The sequence below is a fragment of the Platalea leucorodia genome, assembly GCF_965183815.1.
Source record: "Platalea leucorodia genome assembly, chromosome: 3".
NCBI classification, from domain to species: Eukaryota; Metazoa; Chordata; class Aves; order Pelecaniformes; family Threskiornithidae; genus Platalea; species Platalea leucorodia.
In genome coordinates, this window is record NC_138825.1 from 77,297,158 (window position 1) to 77,316,701 (window position 19,544).

Consider the following 19,544-nt stretch of genomic DNA (forward strand, 5'->3'; position numbering starts at 1 on the left):
ATCTGCCTGCCTAATTCTCTCAGAGCTGAACCTTGCCAACGCTTGTGCACAAGGCTAACTTCACCACTGCGGGTTCTGCAGAATTATTCATGGCTATATCTTTCTTTGAAGACTTATGCGATTGACGGTTGCCTCAAACTGTGAATATGCTAATAAATAAACACATAAGCTGATCTCCTACCCTACCCCCACACTGAGATACAATCTAAAAACAAATTCCCTGTGTTTCTTCAAGCAAGAAAACTTGTTTGGGATACACTTCCTTTGTATCTGGTTTGACTCCCTCAGCCCATGCTGAATTGCATCTGCTTTGCTTTAGTGTGTGAAAACACATGCGCTAGAGAAATAAAAGCTCCAGAAAAAAGGCAGCACAAAAGAATTATTAAAATACAATTAAAATCTTCCAAGTTGAAATGCAAGTGATATACCGCCGTCAACTAATGTAAGCTCTCATATCCTATATTCCTATTTTCCCCTCTCGAATCCTAGCTCCAGGCTGGGACAGCAAGGCAGCTTTTTCAGCTCCCCGTCCCCCTCCGAAGCAGGCAGAGGTGTGAAACGCCCAGCTACCGACAGGACCGGGTTCGGCAGTTTTCCCCTTCCCTCCAGCCACTCGCCCAAAGAAAGGCAAACAGAGCAGTTTTATTCTGGGACAGGACAGCCCCTGTTGGCACGCACATTTTGAAGACCGACTGTTCAATGCGTCCATCGTTTAAGCACTGCCCCAGCCAGTACCTCGCTGACCGACCCAAAGCTGCTGTCCTCCACCTCCTCCAAGAGAGAAGCCAGGGCCCTCCTTCTCCAGCTCCAGCACCAAAATGGCCCCCTCTTCCCGGGTTTCTATAGTCAACAAAAATACCAGGTCAGGGCACAGAGGGAGCAGGCGATGGACGTGCCGGTTCCCTGCCCGGGCAGGCCCAGCTGTCCCTATAGCAACCCCAAGCTATAGGAGCTGCAATGGCCTCTCAGCCACCAGCCGCAAGCCCAGGGCTCTTCTTGCTCTCACTCCCGTGGTTGCCACCAGGCAAAGCCTTTCTACCCGTTTCTATGCACTTGGGGCAAATTGCTGGCGATTTTTCTCTCCCAATACAACGCCCAATGGTTTTTGTCTAGGGCTGGACCTCCAGATGAAATATAATGCTTTAGGCTCCGTAGGGCTTGGTAAGGCCCTTCTCGCTTGCTCTCTCATATGCGGGTACAGAGCTTCAGAGATTATTTAACTACCCCTAGGAATGGCAAAGGCTTATCTCGTGGCAGCAGGATACCTACAATCTGAAAATGTTAATAGCAGAAATGCTTACTTTTCTTTTGTCTGTAGTATCACCAATTCCAGTGTCCAGAAATGCATAAACCTACCTCAGAAACACTGTCTATACCGGGAAAATACCATGTTGAGAACTGTATTTAAGTGTTTTTAAGCACACAACATGCTTTTTTAAGCCAGAGATAATCCATAAGTAAGAAGGATTGAACAACCTCGTCTTCCACAGTCCTGATAAAGATGTTTAGTACATATAAACTCCCCCTCTCACCCCCAAAAGTTCACACATGCAATTCCTGTCAAAGATTGTAACAGTTTATTCTAAATTTAAATTAATTGTCTGAAAATTTTCCTAATCCTTTCTCTTGAAAGGATTTCCAGCTTTCCATTAAGACCATACATCATTGCCAGCCTTTATTCAAAACCGTTGAGCATGCCTCCAATTTTTATTCATACTTGCACAGGGGCTTGAGAAGACCACAACATTCTCTTTATACCAGAGATCTACAGCAGAACTTCACTGATACATCCCGAGGAAGATGGTTTTTTCTGACATATGCAAACACTCAGGAAAATCAGTACCAGTCAGTAACCTCAAGACAAGAATTTATTGCAACTAAATAACCAGTGTCAATTTGAAGTCACTGTTATGTCTTTTACCATACATACATAGTATTAGTCCCTAATACTAAGACTGCCAATAAAGCTTATAGAGTAATAATAATAATGAAAAAGTAGACAAATAAGAGAGAGTACCTCTTCTTCTGCCTCAGTTGCAATGATCTGAATCTTCAGTTATTAGAGAAAAGGAAAACCACTGTGTTTATTTGAACAGAATCACTAGCCCAAGTCATTCTGGAAAATCAAGCTCTAAGTATCTCCTTGGCAGCAGGGGAAACAGGACACCAAAGATCACATACTATTTTAAGTGTAAAAAAGGTATAAAATTTTATTTGACAAGTTAACAAGTCAGTCATCAATCCATGAAAACACTTTATTACAAGCCAGTGTAGTTGAATTATAGCTACCCTACATGAAAGTTAATTCTGAGGTGAACAAACAGACCTAGCAGTGAGTAGACAGTTTAGAATGTAAAATGCTATATTTATGTTATTTTTAAAAGGTATTTTGTGAAATTAAAAATTTACTAGCTGTCAGACAACTTCAAAAACTTCTAACACAGTAAACTTCAGAACTGTTGTTCCCACATGATATCATCTTTTTTCAGTGTTGACTGAAGTTTCTGCACATTTTTTAGCAGCTGAAGAGAGCTTCTGCTTTTCTGCCCGGGACAAGATTTAGACGTACATTCCCTTACAGTGACTGCAATCTCCTTTGCTTCCTTTTGGTCACCACAATTTAGTTTCATATGAGCTGCCCCTTGCTTCAATTTCTGAGTTTTTCTCTTTAATTTCTGCACCTAGGAAGAAAGATTACTAATTAAAATGTTACATACTCGGAAGACCTACAGCTGTAGAGCTTACTGGACTTCTACCAAACTCCAAACTAAAGATGTCTAAAGGACGGTAAAAAAAAAAAAAAAAAAAAAAAAGTTAAAACCTACTACTCTTGCATAGTTGTCTCACTGTAACAGAAAACACTACGGAAAACTGACCTCACCCACACAGAAAGCATTACAGAAAACTGACCTCACCCACACTCAATAGGTTGTTGAACCCCATCACTCCCTAAGGTAAAAATGCTTGCTTGAGAGAGACGGAATATCATCTGTTACCAATTTATATTTACAATGATCTTTTTCCATTTCAGATTGTACTACCCTAACCAAATAAAAAACCTCCAACAAACCTGTAAAATGTATACTGTTTATTATTGGTTACTGTATCTAAGCAGTTTACTCTGAAGCCTCATAACAAAACTGGAAAACAGAATAAATACGGTTGCTTGCTAAAGAATATTTTTTAAAATGTCCAACAATAAGTCTTGACTTGCACTTGTTATGAAAAGGTCACTCCCAAAGATAAAATTAGGCTGGAAGGATTCCATATGCCAATTTAGGCGTTAAGTCCATTTCTAAAAATAATTAACTTTAATTGCATTCTAGAACATATTATTAATTGTGAAACACAGAGATGACTACAGCATTTTTAGTGTGACGGGTTCTAAAAGCAGAAATATGCATCAGAAATATTAAGACTGGTCTGTACAAAATACAAATAGAAATGCCTGTGTGCAAAAGCACCAGAAAAAACGATATGGGCCAAGGGTTACAGGACTGGCCTGTATTGATAACCAGGGCATGATGGACAGTAATCAGACAGACAAACACAAAGAATGTGCTATTTACATCATGACCCTAAGGCATGCGCTCTGATAAGGCTGTACCAGAGCACAGATGACTTGCCAGCAGATCTGCACCCTGATAATAGGCAAGGAGGACAACAAGGTTGCACCACATTGTGTGTGCTATTCCTCTTCTCATCATCCCAGCATGAAGGCAGACTGCGGTCATACAGATATGGAAAAGGAAGAAACAAAGGTGCAGTTGTTGTCCTTTGTCTAAGGTTCCTGGAGGATGAAGTCAGCAAGATTCTGAGGCAAGGAATAACACCATAATTGTTGTGTCTTCAAGAATGTAACAGATTTATCCAAAGACCAGTTGACGTTGCCAAGGGAGGCAGTGAGGACTCAACAGTCCATGTCCTTTGTCCATATTGCTAACACACAACATTGACAATTCTATTTTGACATAAGCACATTTGTGCTTGCAATTACGTGGACAATAAAAGGTTTGAGTGAATAAAATCTATCAAAGAATGAACATGAATAAAATTGAATAAAATTGAATAAAATTGAATAAAATTTAAATTAACAATCACCTCCCCCTTTCATAAGGTCTCACACAGAGTTTTGTTTTGTTTCCTGTATAAGCAAAGTTCTAAAGTGAGTCTATTTATCCTGAAACATAAGATGAAGAATAGAAAACTATCATCAGACAGAACTATGGATTGCATTTTTTATAATATGTTCCAAACCAAATTGCTACGAAAGGGTTAAGCAGTTCATCTACAGAAGAGTGATTTTATGTGTGCATATCTGAAAAGCTGTTATCTATGGCTCTAAAACAAATACTGACAGAATGCATACAGGTTAGGGGTTAAACAAAACTGAAAGGCTTGTCTAGCTATGACTTTGGAGAAGTTGTGGTCAACAGACTATTTGGTTAATAAAAAGTTTCAATATTTCGGTAATATGAAAGACATTTAATCAAGTCTGTACAGGAATTACAGCTTCTTTCTCATTCCCCAGAGGGACAGGACACAAAGGAATGAAATCTCAACAGTTTTTCTTAAGGCAGTGAGCAGAAGTGACAAACTGAGCAACCCAGCTCTGTATTGCAGAACTGCCACAGGGCAGGAAGTTTCCCACTAGCATACATGCCTAGCTGCCAGCTGTAAGCACTTTTTCTTGGTCAAAAGAAGGAATTGGAGGTACAAGAACACCGAACTAGCAGCCTAATTATAATCACTCACATTGGAACATCCTGGCTTAAGCATTCCAGTGACATTCCAGTTAATGACAACAGGAGGCAGAGTTGTGGCAGCCTTTCAACTCGAGTGTTACTAGCTAGAAAGTTTACATCTTATTCTTACAGTGGCCTGATGCTTTTTCAGCTTGGATATTTGTTCTCCTTTAATCTCCATTCGTTTTACAAGGCAATCCAGCTCCCGTTCTAGGTCTTCATGAACTTTGGAGTCTTGAGTCTCCTGTATCTGCTTCAGAAGTTCTTGATGCTCACTGTTAAAGACAAGAATGGTACCCTAAGTATTCATGATATAGTCTCTAGCATTTCTTCCAATACTTTCAGTGTATTGCAGGAGTTGCTAGCCATTTTGTCCAGAGTACAGCAATTTAGCATTATTTACCCCCTCACACAATACACATTAATCTGGAATACATTCACAGTAGAAAAGAAAAAGTTTTTCCAGTGCGTCCAATTTTCTCATTCCAAATTCGTAGCTGGTGTGCATCTTATTCCTCCCCCTTGCCACAGTTGTAACAACTGCATAGGTAATAGTGTGCAAAACGAGAATTTGGAAAGTGAACAGCAGCTATGTAGTACGGTATTTTCCCTCCCTGCCCAATTTAATGCAGCCTTTGAAAGCTTAGTGTAATAAAGAAAAGTACTGTTTAAACTAGTACATTTAAGTTATGTTTTTTCTGACAGATAATCCAAGTTAAAATATTCTACTCAAGAAGATTTGCAGTGAGGTGTGTTTCTTAATTAAAAGAAACTGCATAGATCTACTTGATACCTAGATATCTGAACTAGTCAAAAACAGAGACCCTCTCTTAGATAAATAATCTCTTTACAAAAGTCATGGCTTCTTTTCTGACTTCTGAGTAACTGCTGCTCCTTGACAATTTAATTGAAGCAACTGGTTGTTGCTGTAAAAAAAAAAAAAAAAAAAAAAGCCTTGAATTGCCATGACTAAGACAAAAATTGCTTTTTCAAGAAGAGATTGGTTGCCAGTTTAAATTTTGCCACATCAAGGATTTCAAACCAGTGTCAACATCCTAACTGGTTTAACCAACACCCTAACTGGTTTAGCCAACATGTCCTCCTCTGTTCAAACCACAAGTCATTATGTCAACATGTCTACTATGACCAGCTACATAGCTTTGGCCACAGTTCTGGAAGCTTGCATTAATGGGAAGATGCCTAAGAACATGACAAGTTGTAATCCACATTTACTTGCATGGCTAGGAAGATACACACACTCCCATCTAATGCGTTAGCTTCTTCCACACCCTGCCTGTTTTCTAGCAGGAGACTGTCCCTCTTTCACAACCCCCTTACAGGACTGGCAAGTTCTCCTACTATCAACACGGAAAGGGTATGAACGCCAGACTGTCTCAGCACAAAGACCCATCAGGTACACGCGTACGGAGAGAACACAGAAAGAGTGAGGACAAAGTAATAGGCTAGATGTTGTGACAGGACTATTCCTGCCGCAGCTGTACTAACCTATTCTACTACCCAGACTGACTGCATGCTGCAGGCCTACTCAATGTTAACACCACCTTTGCAGCCTTCTCCAGGAGAACATTCTTGGTCTTCTCTGTAGATCTCAGAATATGTTTAAAATTTCTAAAAGCATAGGCCTGAAAGATTTTTCATTTGCTGCAGCTGTTACTTCAGCAGCAGCTCGGTTAAGTACAGGGTGTGGAAGCAGAAAAACCCAACTGAGAGTATGCTGCTTGCTCACAAGATCAGTTAAACACCAGGACAGAAAGAATTTTTTGAATGAGAAAAATCCTACCAGTCAGGCCTGCTCAGGCCATTCTATCAACAAGTAGTCCTGCACTTAAAACAGGTTAGGTTTGACTATAGCACACCTGTAGCTTCACAGTACTACCACTGAAGTAACTTTTACTCATAACAACAGGGATGAGTACTCACAAGCTCATTTGGCCCAGCTCATCTTGTATGAGCAACAGAAGGTCCGAAAGACTTCTGGTGGCAGTAGGTGATGTGGAACAAGAGGATACAGATTTTGAAAGTGCACTGCGTCCTGAAATCCCAGATGTAGCTCCTCCTTGGCTTCGTGATGAGATATGTGGGTTGCGATGCTTCATAATATGCAACACACTTTGTACATTTGCACTAACAGAATGGCTGGAACCGACAGACTTAAAGCAGAATTATTAGTGGTTTACAGAAGTGATTAACAATTACAGTAAAGAGACTTATTCAAACTGTAGATGCCAATTTAGCAAGAACATTTGGTTTCACTCACCTTCCCAGCCACAAAAGGTAGTTCACCAGCCTTTACATGTAATTGTGGAAGGTGCATTTTCTTCATTGCAGGATTTCTCTGCTGTAAGATAGACAGGAAAGGTAAGACAAGACATTTCGATCTGCTGACCCAACAGCACAATCTTAAACCTTTTTTTTTTTTTTTAAATAAGTAAAATTAAAATAAACACGCAGTGAAATGCATCATCTCAGTTTCCCTCTGGTTTAAAAAAAATAATTTTCCTCCTGTATATGGAAGGAGTAGGACTTTCGAACAGCTGAGACAAGTAAATTTTATTCCAGATGTGTTTAGCAGATAGTTTGACAAATAGGTTAACATTAAAGAAATTGATCATTGCTTACTTAAGTTTGCAAAACCACAGTTGCACAATTTTGACGGACCTGTAACATGTGTTGCAAAATGAATTCTCCTGATTTCAGCAATGCCCCGAAATACACCATCTTAAGATGCCTAGTTAAAATTGCTTTGGAAACTAATTTTGCCAGATAAACTGAAAGGCAGCTAAAACAGGACATGAGGGATGGCAGTAAAACTGCAACAGAGGTTATTGTCATGCTGGTAAGGGAAAGTTTTTCAGTGAGGTGCTACCAGCCCTACCCCAGTTTTAATTACTCAAGGAAAAAAAAAAAAAAAAAAAAGAAAAGAGGTATTCAGCACTGTTCTTCACTTTGGAAATGGAGTAAAGTGCAGCAGACAAATCAAGTGCCTCTTACATCACCATTCTTCACAAATTCCTATCTCTCTGCGAGGCAGATGCTATCAGCAACAGTATGCTAATAAAAACTTTCATGTTACCTTCTTAGTTTTTTTCTTCTTCCCGTTTTCCTTTTTAGGTTCATTTTGAGATGTTACTGAAGACATCAAAATTCTGTTTCTCTCAAATCCTGTTTGAAGCTGTAGGAATAAGCAAAAAAGAAAACAACCATTTAATGTAATATTGGAAGTATGAAATCACATGGTCTAATTAATTCCCTCTTTCATGCATGGATGAGAACCAATTAAGGGCACTATTAATGTCCTGCTTGGAAGGCATAAGCTACACTTAAAAACTGAACAGATTACTAGGATGGCAGGGTATCAGGCAGATCTTTCAGCTCTGTCTTAGAAGTCCTCATCTTCATATTCAGCTGCAGCAGCTGTATTTTTCCACTTTGACAACCAGCAACTGAGATAAGCCAATCCTGCTGCATGCTAGGGATCTGATCATAAAATCCAAAGAATATGAACATTTGGATTTTACAATCTGGGGGCAGAGAGAACTGAGCCCGTCTGTGTAACATTGAGGTCAAACCTGCTGGACAACCCTGGGATTGCTCTGTAGTTCAAAGTCGATACAAAGGCCCATGATAAACAGGATAACAGCTATTCCCAATTAAACATAGACAAGGACTTTGTTTTGGCATGTGTAACAGTTCTGGCTAAACAACACTGGAGGTCCATCACAAAAGTGAGATTATTCTGGCTTTTCTGTCATCAAAAGGAAGTGAACCATCCCACATCCTGTGTTTCCCAACCCAGATCCAACAGACCTAAATCGATCCTGCAGTGAACTAAGATGGTACTAATACTAGTTTAGGACTCAGTTTACTACATCTAAGTCCTTTCTTGAGCAAATGTTTATACTACTGCTAAAGGCAGACTATCTGCTCTGCGAAAGTCATTCACTATGTTTCTCAGCAGATAAAAATCTCCATACTAGGTCTTCTGCTCTGCAGCAGCAAGCAGTTTAAGCAAGAAACCCCAAAACCTGCAAGTTTTCAACTGTGTCATTCTGCCGGATTCTGGAGGTGGTCAGATACCTGGGCTACCATTTGCATGTTATTTCAAGCTTCCTGGACTGATGAAAGCCCATCATCCTTGGATGAGGTATAAAAACTGACAGCAGCGATTAATTAAAGCTGTCAGCTTCACTTATGACTAGGTTCTTTCAATATTATTCTTCAGCTCTGTATCCCCCCCACCCCAAGGGAATGCCACCACAACTGCTCTGTTTCAAAATGTCTGCTACTTCTCGGTGAAGTGAGGTTTGGAATATCTGAAGCTACTTTGCCCCTTTAACAAAAGGTTTCTTTGATTTTGCTCTCTTTGGCAAATATTCCTCTCTCAGATGGATGGTGGCCCAACAAACTGATTATGGCTTCACAGAATAATGAATTATTCAAGCTCTCACTTAGTGAACAATGTAACAGTATCACTGATTAAAGACTTCTCCAAGTATAGTCCAATGTATTAGATTGCAGCAGATCTTAACAAAAAGAGGAAAACAAACAGAATAACCAACCTTACGTGGGGTATAGGGTTTCTTATATGACCACCTTCTAGTGACTGTAAGTTAAGGTTATCTGATTTAGTTGCAGATTCTCTAGAAATTTATTTTCTAGAAATTTATTTTCTACACAGATCACTTATAGCAGCTTTGAGGCTGATGAACTGTATCATTAATAAAAAATAAGTAGAATCTTCCTTGATTGAGACATGCAACACACCTGGCAAGCTTTTGACTATGTAGTTTATCACTGGTCTAGGTAGTATTCTAGTTCTCCCTGGGTAATAAACATGTGGAGTTTAAATGTAATAAAAGAAGAAGTATTTTGGACAGAGAGAATAGCTTTCTTCAGTCATAAAAAATAAGATAAAATAAAACCTTTTCAGTCTACCTGAGCAGTTTTGTCTTGTATTAGCTTACACTGATGCTCTTCTTTACAAAGCTTTTCTTCCAGGTGTTTGATCTTGTCCTGAATTTGAAGGCAGGAATGATTAGCCACACTTCAGTTTGCCATGCTGCATCAGAAGTCTGAAGTAACTTTCAATCTGGGATAACACAGGACTGTAGGAATTTTTAAAGCCCAGACTGAAAAAAAGACTCATGCAAATGAAGCCAAGGTGGCATTCAGTCAGGTGTGCTTTATGATCTTAGCTTTAACAGAGGAAACTTTTGCAAAACTTAGTACTATTAACAGTATGCCATACAAATGATAATCAAACGAATCACTTTCAGACTGTCATTCCATGCATGCTTACTTCTGCAATTCTCTGAGTAGCAGTAAGTTTAAGACACTCTTTTTCTAGCATTTCAAGCTTTTCAAGTTTTGCATGCAGTTCCAACCGGTTCTGAACTTCCTCTTTCTTAAGCTGGGCCTGGAAAAAAGTAAGCAAGAACGGAGTTGGCAGCTGACTGAAATTGTTTCAGACAGCAAAAAAACAAACACACTAGAGTAAAGGTGTTTAACTAGTTTAAATTTCATATTTTTTAAATTGCAAAGTGATGAAAAATACCAGGCAGACAAAGACAACTTAGATTTCCAGCAGCCTTTTTGTCTACCAAATATGCAAGTATTAGCATGGTTTTGTTCATTAGGAGTTCCACCTAGGGAGTCTTTTCATACAATTCATTGAACGGTTGTCATCAGCCAGTCAGACAGTAAATTGCTTCCGTTTGCTACCACCCTGAACAGAGCTGAGGAAAAATAATGGCCATAAAAAAGTTTAGATCTTTTACCCATTTCTATACTTTTTAACTATATCACTACTTTGCTAGTATGCTAAAGAGCTTCACCTGTTGTTCTAAAACCGTTTTCTTTTCCAGTTCCGCGCTGGAAACCATTTTCCTCATGTAATCTAGCTGTTTCTCCAGCAGGGAGCAGCGGGATTGTGCTGCATTTAACTGCACACTTACATCTACAGAGAGAAACAAAGACATTCAGTACAGCAATGGGAGTTATACATTTAGCCCAGTCTATCATCTAATTGAGGATTTCTCTGTCTTCAAAACATGCAGGAAAAGTTTTGTTAGCCTGAACAAGTCATGTGGTTAAAATATATTTTATATATAAGGCATGAGAGTCAAAATGTTTTTCCAGAGCTAGTCCCTAATTTGAATTCCAAAGGTGTGAGCACTGCAGTTACTTTGATTTATATCAGCAGATATCTAACCAGAATCTCGTTTCTTCCCTTCTCCTCACTTTGCCCAAGTTAGCAGTGCTATACGTGTAAACAGCTGCTTGCTTATTGTAGGCGTTAAACATACCACCTGAAATCTGCTTATTCTTTAAAATAGCTTTATGGGTTATGCAATACTTGGTTAATACATGTAAAAAACCATCTCAACTTGATCCACAATTATCAAGCTCCTGCCCCTCCCCAACTCTGAGGCAAAAAAGAAAGGGGGGGGGGGGGGCATTAATCAGCAGTTTGCCAAAACAAACAAACACTCCCCAGATTATGCAGTCTTGGAGTTGCTGTGACTACACCTTATCACTCAAGAGAAATACCTTTCCTCTGTTGCATCAGTTCTTGATGTGCTGTGTCCTTTTTGTAGGATTCGTGCTCTAAGGCCTTCTTATACTGAGCAGCTGCTATGGAGAGGCTGCATAGATTATCTTCAGCCTGTGACTTCTCCAACTCTAGACGGCGGATCTTTTCTTTAAGAGTTTTCAGGGCTGCCACCACAGCTAGCAAACAATACAACACTTACACCTTAACTAACAGTTCCTATTATTATCATTATTATTGTTATTATTATTGTTATTATTTCTACAAAACACTTCAAACAGCAAAATACCACCTAAATTTTCTTCCTGGGATCAGTCCTAAAAAGAATTCTATTCCCCAGCAGTACGCTAACACATGCAGAACATACCTGAGAGAAAATGGACAGGTTTACAGCATAACTGAGGTATAAAGCACAGGTCCTACGAGCAAAACTATTTTCACTCCAACTGGTAGCAAGCACAAAGAAATCGTGGCAAATTGAGCATAACAAACTCAGGGACTTCTGTTTACACAGAAGCAGGTATCCAAGTTAGGTGACAAGTTTTGGTGTAACACAACCAGTGTGGACAGATTAAAAAAAAAAAAAAATGGACTCAGGACAGGGTGGAAATCAGATACAAAGGGACATTTTAGTAGAAGATGCATTTTAAAAACTTTATTGTTTCAAAGGTAATGATTCAATGTCTAGTTTCTTGTATTTGATGCTTCTTTAAACCATAGAAACAAGTCTGCAAGATTTCGTTTTTAGCTTCAAATCAGTATGTTTCAAAATTATGCCAAAAATAAAAGTTGCAACTTCAGCTACAGGGAAAACTCTACTAGCTCTCCAAAAACTATACACACTGTGGAAGTTTATGACATGTTCTGTAACAAGTCAAGCGTTTTTTTCTGACATTTTATAAACCTTGATAGTTTCCCTATACCAATTCTCTCAGCAGAGTAATACCCAGAAAATATTGCTAGCTCCATAACAACTCTCATCAGCTTATTGTAGCCCCATTAGAATAAAACTAAAAAAAAGCAAAAAGCAGTTACAAGAGAGCAGAAAGGTGAAGTAGGACCACTTCTTCCATCTTTCTATTGGCATACCAAACATTTCCTTACTTAAACACTTAGCTGCATAACATTAAACTGAACATTTTAATCCAAAAAGCCTGAACTCTGTATGACAAAAGATTACTACAGAAGTCTCAGATTATTCAAATGAAAGAACAATGTCCACACACACACACACAGGCTATGCCTGTGCAATATTGCAAAGTTGTCCATGATAGTAAATCCAAGTATAGTATCCTTGTGATTCACTGAGCTCTCCAGATAAGCTAAGCCACTGAGCATTTGTCCTGGGAGCCCCAGGGAGTAATCATTAATTAAGGCACAGGACAATCATAGTGGACCCACGTTTCATACAGACTAACTTTCATTCTGCTAACTTTCCTGGGAGTCTGAATTATTCAAAAGTTCTCCCAAGGAATCATACCACACAAAAAAACCTTAGAGGTGATTTTAAGCTAGAGGGAGTCGAATAGCACTCCACAAAGCCAATTTCAAGTCCGTGTACCATACTAATGATCTTTTTTTTGCTGTATTTAAAGTCATGAACTGCTTCTGCTGAGTTTGAAGCATTCTCCTTTGCTTTTGGAGGAAGTCTGACGATTTTAAGTTAAACAGTTTTCAAAGCCAAAGTTTATAAGGATGTTAGAAGACTTGCAGCAGTTTCCATTCCAGATGTATGACTTCAGGGAGACTACTCCCTCACGACACATATACATCCTGTCTCAATGTCAGTCTGATAATCGCAGCAAGTCATTGAACTGAGTAAAACAGAACGGGGAGTATGCTCAAGAGATTTCACATGGAACAATTAAAAAGACCACTTTAAGGACATATTTTGGCTTTACCTTGGTTATTGGGGATAGAAGACCTATCACAACCAACAGCTGCCAACTTCTTTGATTCTATACAAGCAAAGGCTGCAGGAAGCAACTTATCTGGTGGCTGAAGAAAGCTTCCTATGAAACTGTTCTTTGATTTGGAATCCATAGCCTGTAAAAAGAGAGCTGTTTAATGCCATTAGCTCTTTAACAGACTATGTAACTTTTCGAAGTATATCACTGAGCTGTCCCTGGCTCTGTTTATGTCAAATCAGATCATGTGCACCAAATTAATAATTAAAAAAAAAAAAAAACACACCCCCAGATGAATCCTGTATTTTAATGCAATTCCAAAACAATGCCTTTCATAACACTAAACATAGCTCTCCTCGACCACTCAAAATGTTCTAAGACTTTTCTCGGTGCTTTCTAATAGCTTATGCTGATGTTTGTCCTTTTAAAAGTCAAGGATTAACAACATTTTCTATTATCTATTTTACAGACCTCAGTGCTCCCTGCAGAGCAAGCATTCCAAGTTTTACAGCCCGTTTTCATTTGTAGCCTCCTTCGTGCTCTAATGGCTATCTTTTTACACATGGCTTTATTACATAATAAAGACATAGCTCTCCACATTTAGTGTTAAGATAACAGAAGGATGTTTAACATGCAATATCCCCAGCATTCTCCCCGCTATTAAGCATATGTATTAAGTCCTGTTTCTCCACTCCCTTTCTGCCCCACCCTTTCGCATTCTGTATTTTATCAGAAGCACATTTGAAGACAGTTTACACCCTGTCAAATAATGATTTTCCTTGATACTCAAGACATGGATGGTGAAACTTGCAGAAAGTGCTTTAGTCTAATATAACCTCTAGGAATTAAAGCAAGTTTTAAATCACACTGCAGCTACCTAGCAAAGTAGTACCAAGCATTTCACTTGATACAGAGTAACAAATGAACAGTACATACAGCTTCAGCTGGTAGAAAAACAGATTATTTGAAGGTTCAGTGATATAACAGCTATGGTATCATCACTCAAGTTTAAAATACAGGGCATGTAACTGGAGCAGGCTTCCCACTTGGGCAAGGCTATTTACAGACGGTAGTTCCCAAGAAAGCCACCCAAAGGAGGTATCTAGTAACAGGAGGACGACACCCAAACCAAGACTAGAACCTGCTGATGAAGCACAGCCCAGGAAAAGCCATTCATACTGGGCGGGAGGGGAAGAAAGTTTTCACTGACGGAAAAAGTTTCCAGGAACAGCTCTTCCAGCACTGTGTCAGAGGCTGTATAAACGAGAAAAAACATCACCCATCCACACCGCCTCTTCAAGATACACACTAAACCAAAGGTACACGGAAATACTTCCTTCCTCCTCCAAGTTGTCATCACAGAGACGTCGACATGAGCATCTCTTTGCCGGGGCTTGCTTGACTTGGGGCCTCCCAGACAGCGCTGCTTTTGTGTGCTAACACCCCCAGGGCAGATCCCACAGTTCAGGGCGGCCCCCCTGGCACCGGCATGGCCCCCCCAGAACCAGCACAGCCCCTCAGACCTGCAAGAGGGGGGCAGCCCAGGCTACCCTTGCACCACAGGCCTTTTCCGGAGAGTTCTCCGTGGGGCCCTGCCGCCATCCTGCCCGAGCCCAGGCCACAGGCTCTCGGTGCTGGGTCCGCAGCTGCAGGCAGCCAGGCACGCCGCCATCTCTGGCCAGAGGTCCCGCCTGGTGACCCTGCCACATTTATGGCCACACAAGCCGTTGATGGGCCTCCACAGCTCCGTCCTGGAGGACCAGGAAACACTGCGCAGGGACACCCGACCGACGCTAACAACCAGCTAGGCCAGACAGGCGTATCGGCCATTTCCAACAGCAGAAGGGGCAGTGGCAGTGAAGGGCACACAGCAGGCAGCAGCAGAAGTCTCAATACACGGATGAGAGGGTCCTGCGGCCGTAGGCAGGGTCAGGGCTGAGACAGGAGAGGAGATGGGCCTGGCATGGCACAGCGCACCAGCACAGCATTCCACAAAATAGGAAATAAGCAAGACTTACTTACCAATTTCCCCATTGCTTCTCAACCTCTACACGTTGGTGATAAAAAAGACTAACAAAGTCCATAAAAATACACATATGCGCACGCAACAAGCTTCCTACCACTGCTGTGAAGGGGGGAAGGCAACTTTGGGAACTCCAGAGGAAGAAGGTGGTTTTTGCTCACGCCATCTAACCTTTTGTCAGTCAGCAGAAGCGGAGACTCACTTTTCCAATGTCGTCTGGTGGAACATGGCTCCCTCGCATGCCCGCAGCTGCCACGCATCCATTAGTTTCCTTATTACTGTCACATAAACAAGTTCTGCCGTTTCCAAGGAGATGGGTCTGTGGACAGTTGTAAGGAGGGCGGTGATCCGAAGCAAATAATGAATAAAAGAGGGAGGGAATAAAGCACCAGAAAACTTTTGCAGACCCCCAGTTTTGCCTGCACAGCAGAGGGTAATATGCACCCTGCGGCTGGAGTGGGGAGCTCCCCAAGCTACTCCTAAGAGCACAGGCTCAACAAGGGGTGTGGGAGAATGCAACACCCCAGGACCGAGGCACCTGTGTTTGCAGAACCCCTGCCGTGGACATAGTTACAGACTCCTTGCTTTGCCACAGCTTCCTCAGATACAGAGGCTGTGTGAAGTAGGCTGAGGGAACGGTTGCTATAGTGCTTGGAGGCCCTGCCAACGTAACAGTAGAGGTGCTCTGGTGTAGACAAGTCCTTTAATATCCTAGTAGGTAAATATCGTTTATAATAACCAACCTGCACAGGAGTAATCTCTACAACACTGCAGGTCTCAGGCAAGGACATGGGCCAGGAAAAGGACCCAGTCACGTTACGCCAGCAAGACACCATCAAACATCCTGACCGCTTTCAGCCCACTAGGACAAGAAATCTATCAGGAAATAATTAAGTAGCTTGACGTATGTTTGGACGTCAACTGTCCTACCATCAACTTTTTCCCCCATGAGTATTTAAGTTTCTATAAAACCATCACAGACAGGTTTGCTTTTTAAAACTGGTTACACGTCCCACAGCCATTGCAAGCTTAAGCTACTGCTCTTTAATTCCATGCTACTCTGGATGCTGGTACACAGCCCTAGAGAGGTGCTTTAAAGATATTGCATCCCGAATGGCAATGTTTGTACTAATGTAACTCCACGAGGCTTAGGGGGATTTAGCACTTGAACAACACTCATTAAAGCAGCCAAAACACCGTTGTTTAGACAAGCCCTTGGTTGAGGAAATTAGTGCACTCGTTAGAGTTTGGGGAACAGCCAAGGGAGAAGTATGTGTATTAAACAGAGGCTGACAAAATACCCTGGTTACAGGCGGAGGGGACGGGAGGGGAGCGGAGGGGAGGGAAGGGGAGGAAGAAGGAAGAAATGCCCCACTCCCACCCCAGCAGCCTGCACCGCTGCGGGGAGCGGGGTGAAGCACTTGGGTTGTGCAGGTCACATCTGGAGTCACTGCCAGCCCTTTGGGCTTTTTAACCAGAACCGACCCAGCCTGTGTTGGTGGACACAGTGGTGATGGTCAGATGCCCAGTGTTATTTTACACAGAAAACCACAAAGTAGCTGGTTCATACATACACTGCATCAAGCATGGGGCAATTTAGTGCTGCCTGTGGGCCTGCTGTTAACCTTCAGCCTGGCCTAGCCACCTATGCTGTCTCCAAGCCCGAGCCAGGAGGCTCCTGGAGTGCAGTGCCACACGGTTGCAACCCTGTGCGCAGTGCATGGTGCCAGGCATAGCAAATTAGCTCTTGTGACAGCACTGCACTAATGCAATTACACTGCCTGCCTCCTACCTTGCTGCAGCCCATGTGCTCACCCCCTGGGTGTGAGGATGAGCAGAGCTGGTCGCTTCAGCTGGACCACTTCTGCCTGTTGGCTCACCATCACATGCGGGCTGGGAGCGAGCTGGCACAAAGGCTGTGGGGGATCAATCCCATCCTCAGGTCCGTACCTGTATGTGTGACTTTCATGCCTCAGAGGAGAGCAAGCAAGCTGGAGTTTGGTACCTTAAGAAAATCAGAGAATTTCCCTTTCATCATGGTCATGTCAGTACTAATGTGATTTGCCTTTACGCTGTATTTATTTTTGCTGAATATGGCCTGCATTGAGTGCCAGAGTACTAGATCAGGCTACCATAAAAATCAATTGAAATTTTAATTACTGCTGCCTAGCACAAGTAAGCATGCCAATAGTAGAGAGTTATTGAACACGACTGAAATCCTAAATGTTACAGAAAGACCATTTATGACCTCCTCATCCTCCTCCATCCTGTTCCTCCCCGCCATTGCTAGCCACATCATTAAAAAAGTTTAAAAAATAATCTTTAGAAGTTAAACGTCCAAAAATGTTTTGCCACATATACAATTATGTCCTATACTGTAAAGCAGCATGTGGAAAAGCTTTTTCCACATTTGAACTATAGCAGATTCAGGGAATAATGCTGGCTTAACAGTTTCCCAAAAGATATACACTAAGGGAATAATGTGATAATGTAAGTAATGCTTCCACTAAGTTCTCCAATGTTTGTTACCTTACAGAGATCCTGGTTCATTCAAATCGCTGTGAGGGCAACCTTTTAGAACCAAAGATAGAGGTGCTGTCAGAACACCTTCAAAGAGGAAAAAGAAAAAATGGATCAAAGCATTTTTCAGAAAGAAATACAAAGATATCTATCTTCTGACCTGACCTACTGGGCATGCACAATTTATAGTGGTTTTTTTCATAACTGAAAACAAAGTCTCAGATGAATCGAGGAATGATTCACTGTTTATCTGACATATTATAAAAGAAATTTTAAGGAATTGCCCCAACACAGGCTATACCAAGAAACTCCCAGAACGCTGGCTGCCGCCTTGTCTATTTGAGCCAAGCCTTGCTGGTGAAAGGTTATGTGAGAGGCCACTTTCGTGACACAATCCAAATTGGTCTATTTTTTTACCCTTTCACTTTCCTTTGAGAACCAGGGAAAAGCTTGGTCAGCTGTACTAGCTGTGCTGCAATGCTCTTTCAGCCTTATTCCCAACAGACAAAGAACAGCCCTTCCACTGACAAAAAGAAATAAATAATGTTGTAGGCAAACTGCATTGTTGTTTTGGGAACACCCAGTCTCTAGCATCCTGACACAACCGCTTTAATCAGCCCGAAACATATGACCTTGCTCAGGACGTATCTAAGTAAGTGGTACTCATGTGCCTTCTTTAATCTAAGTGGGTTAGAAATGAAATGGTGACAGCTGCAAAAGTAATAGGAAGTGAAACCTCACTGAATCAATAAGGCATTTCAACACGTTTTTAAGTTCTGTCGAGTCCCACTTTAAATGAGTTTAGAACAAATGACTAAAATTTGTTGAGGCATTTAGGGAACTTGGGAGTTTTTTGAAAAACTGACACAGGCAAATCCATGGGAGTTAGTTTGTTGTACAAACTGCGAGATACAAACTGACAGCCTCAGAACTGGATATATAAAGGTTAAGTGCCTGGCTTCTTCTCTGATACTACTGTAGCAAAACCTATTCATTCTTGAATTTCAAGTCTTATGGAGAACTTTCATACAACCATTTTTTTCAGTCTTGGAAGAAAAGGAAAAGAAATTACGTTTTGTGTTTTCTCTGTATGTACTGTGAAGTATGATAAAACCTGGTATTTTAATGGAAAAAACAAAACAAAACAAAACTGCTAAGCCTTTTATTTCATTGTGTCAGACCTTCTACGCATTCATACTGATATTTCTCTAGTTCCTGTTTGCTAGAGATAAAAGACAGAAAACAAGAAAGAGAAAGAAAGAAAATGGAATGAGTTACACAAGTACTTTGTAAGCAAGGCAAAGAAATAACCAGGTGAGGAAAAACCAGAGATTTTTTAAAGACAATTTTGTTTAGGAATGGGTCCTACCTGGCAGTGTTTCAAGCAATCTTGGGTCATAATGTCATTAGAGTTTTGCTGTTTTCTTCAATGAGCACAGCAGACCCAATTCCTCATTAAATTGGGCCTTCATTCATAAGTGCATGATAAAATCATATTCAATACTTTGTGGGGAAATCGAGTTGGTGCAAACTGCTTCAACCTGTATGAGCAGATGACAACTGAACTTAGCATTCAGAGGAGCAAGACTGCAAATTCCTATCTAGTAACTAGATGCTCTGTTAGCATGAAAGCATCTGGCCTGGAACAGAGTGTTATCAAAATAATTACATTTCTAAGTCTTTAATCAGACCAAAGTAATTAAATACAACCTTTTTGTAATAAGCATCAAACACAAAACCAAATACTGTAAATGGTCACTAACATACTTCCTTGCTTC

At 40.9% G+C, this 19,544-nt stretch overlaps 1 protein-coding gene across 1 annotated transcript; it reads right to left on the reverse strand.

The window, feature by feature from the left end:
• Nucleotides 1–2,450: 2,450 nt before the first annotated feature.
• CEP57L1 (centrosomal protein 57 like 1) lies at nt 2,451–15,257 on the reverse strand (the record flags this gene model as incomplete). The annotated part of the gene is made up of 11 exons (XM_082305477.1): nt 2,451–2,681; nt 4,876–5,020; nt 6,687–6,916; nt 7,024–7,101; nt 7,840–7,938; nt 9,702–9,779; nt 10,066–10,182; nt 10,601–10,722; nt 11,316–11,495; nt 13,218–13,362; nt 15,246–15,257. The coding sequence occupies 11 exons, from the start codon at nt 15,255–15,257 to the stop codon at nt 2,451–2,453; spliced, it is 1,437 nt and encodes a 478-aa protein (XP_082161603.1).
• Between the last annotated feature and the right edge of the window lie 4,287 nt (nt 15,258–19,544).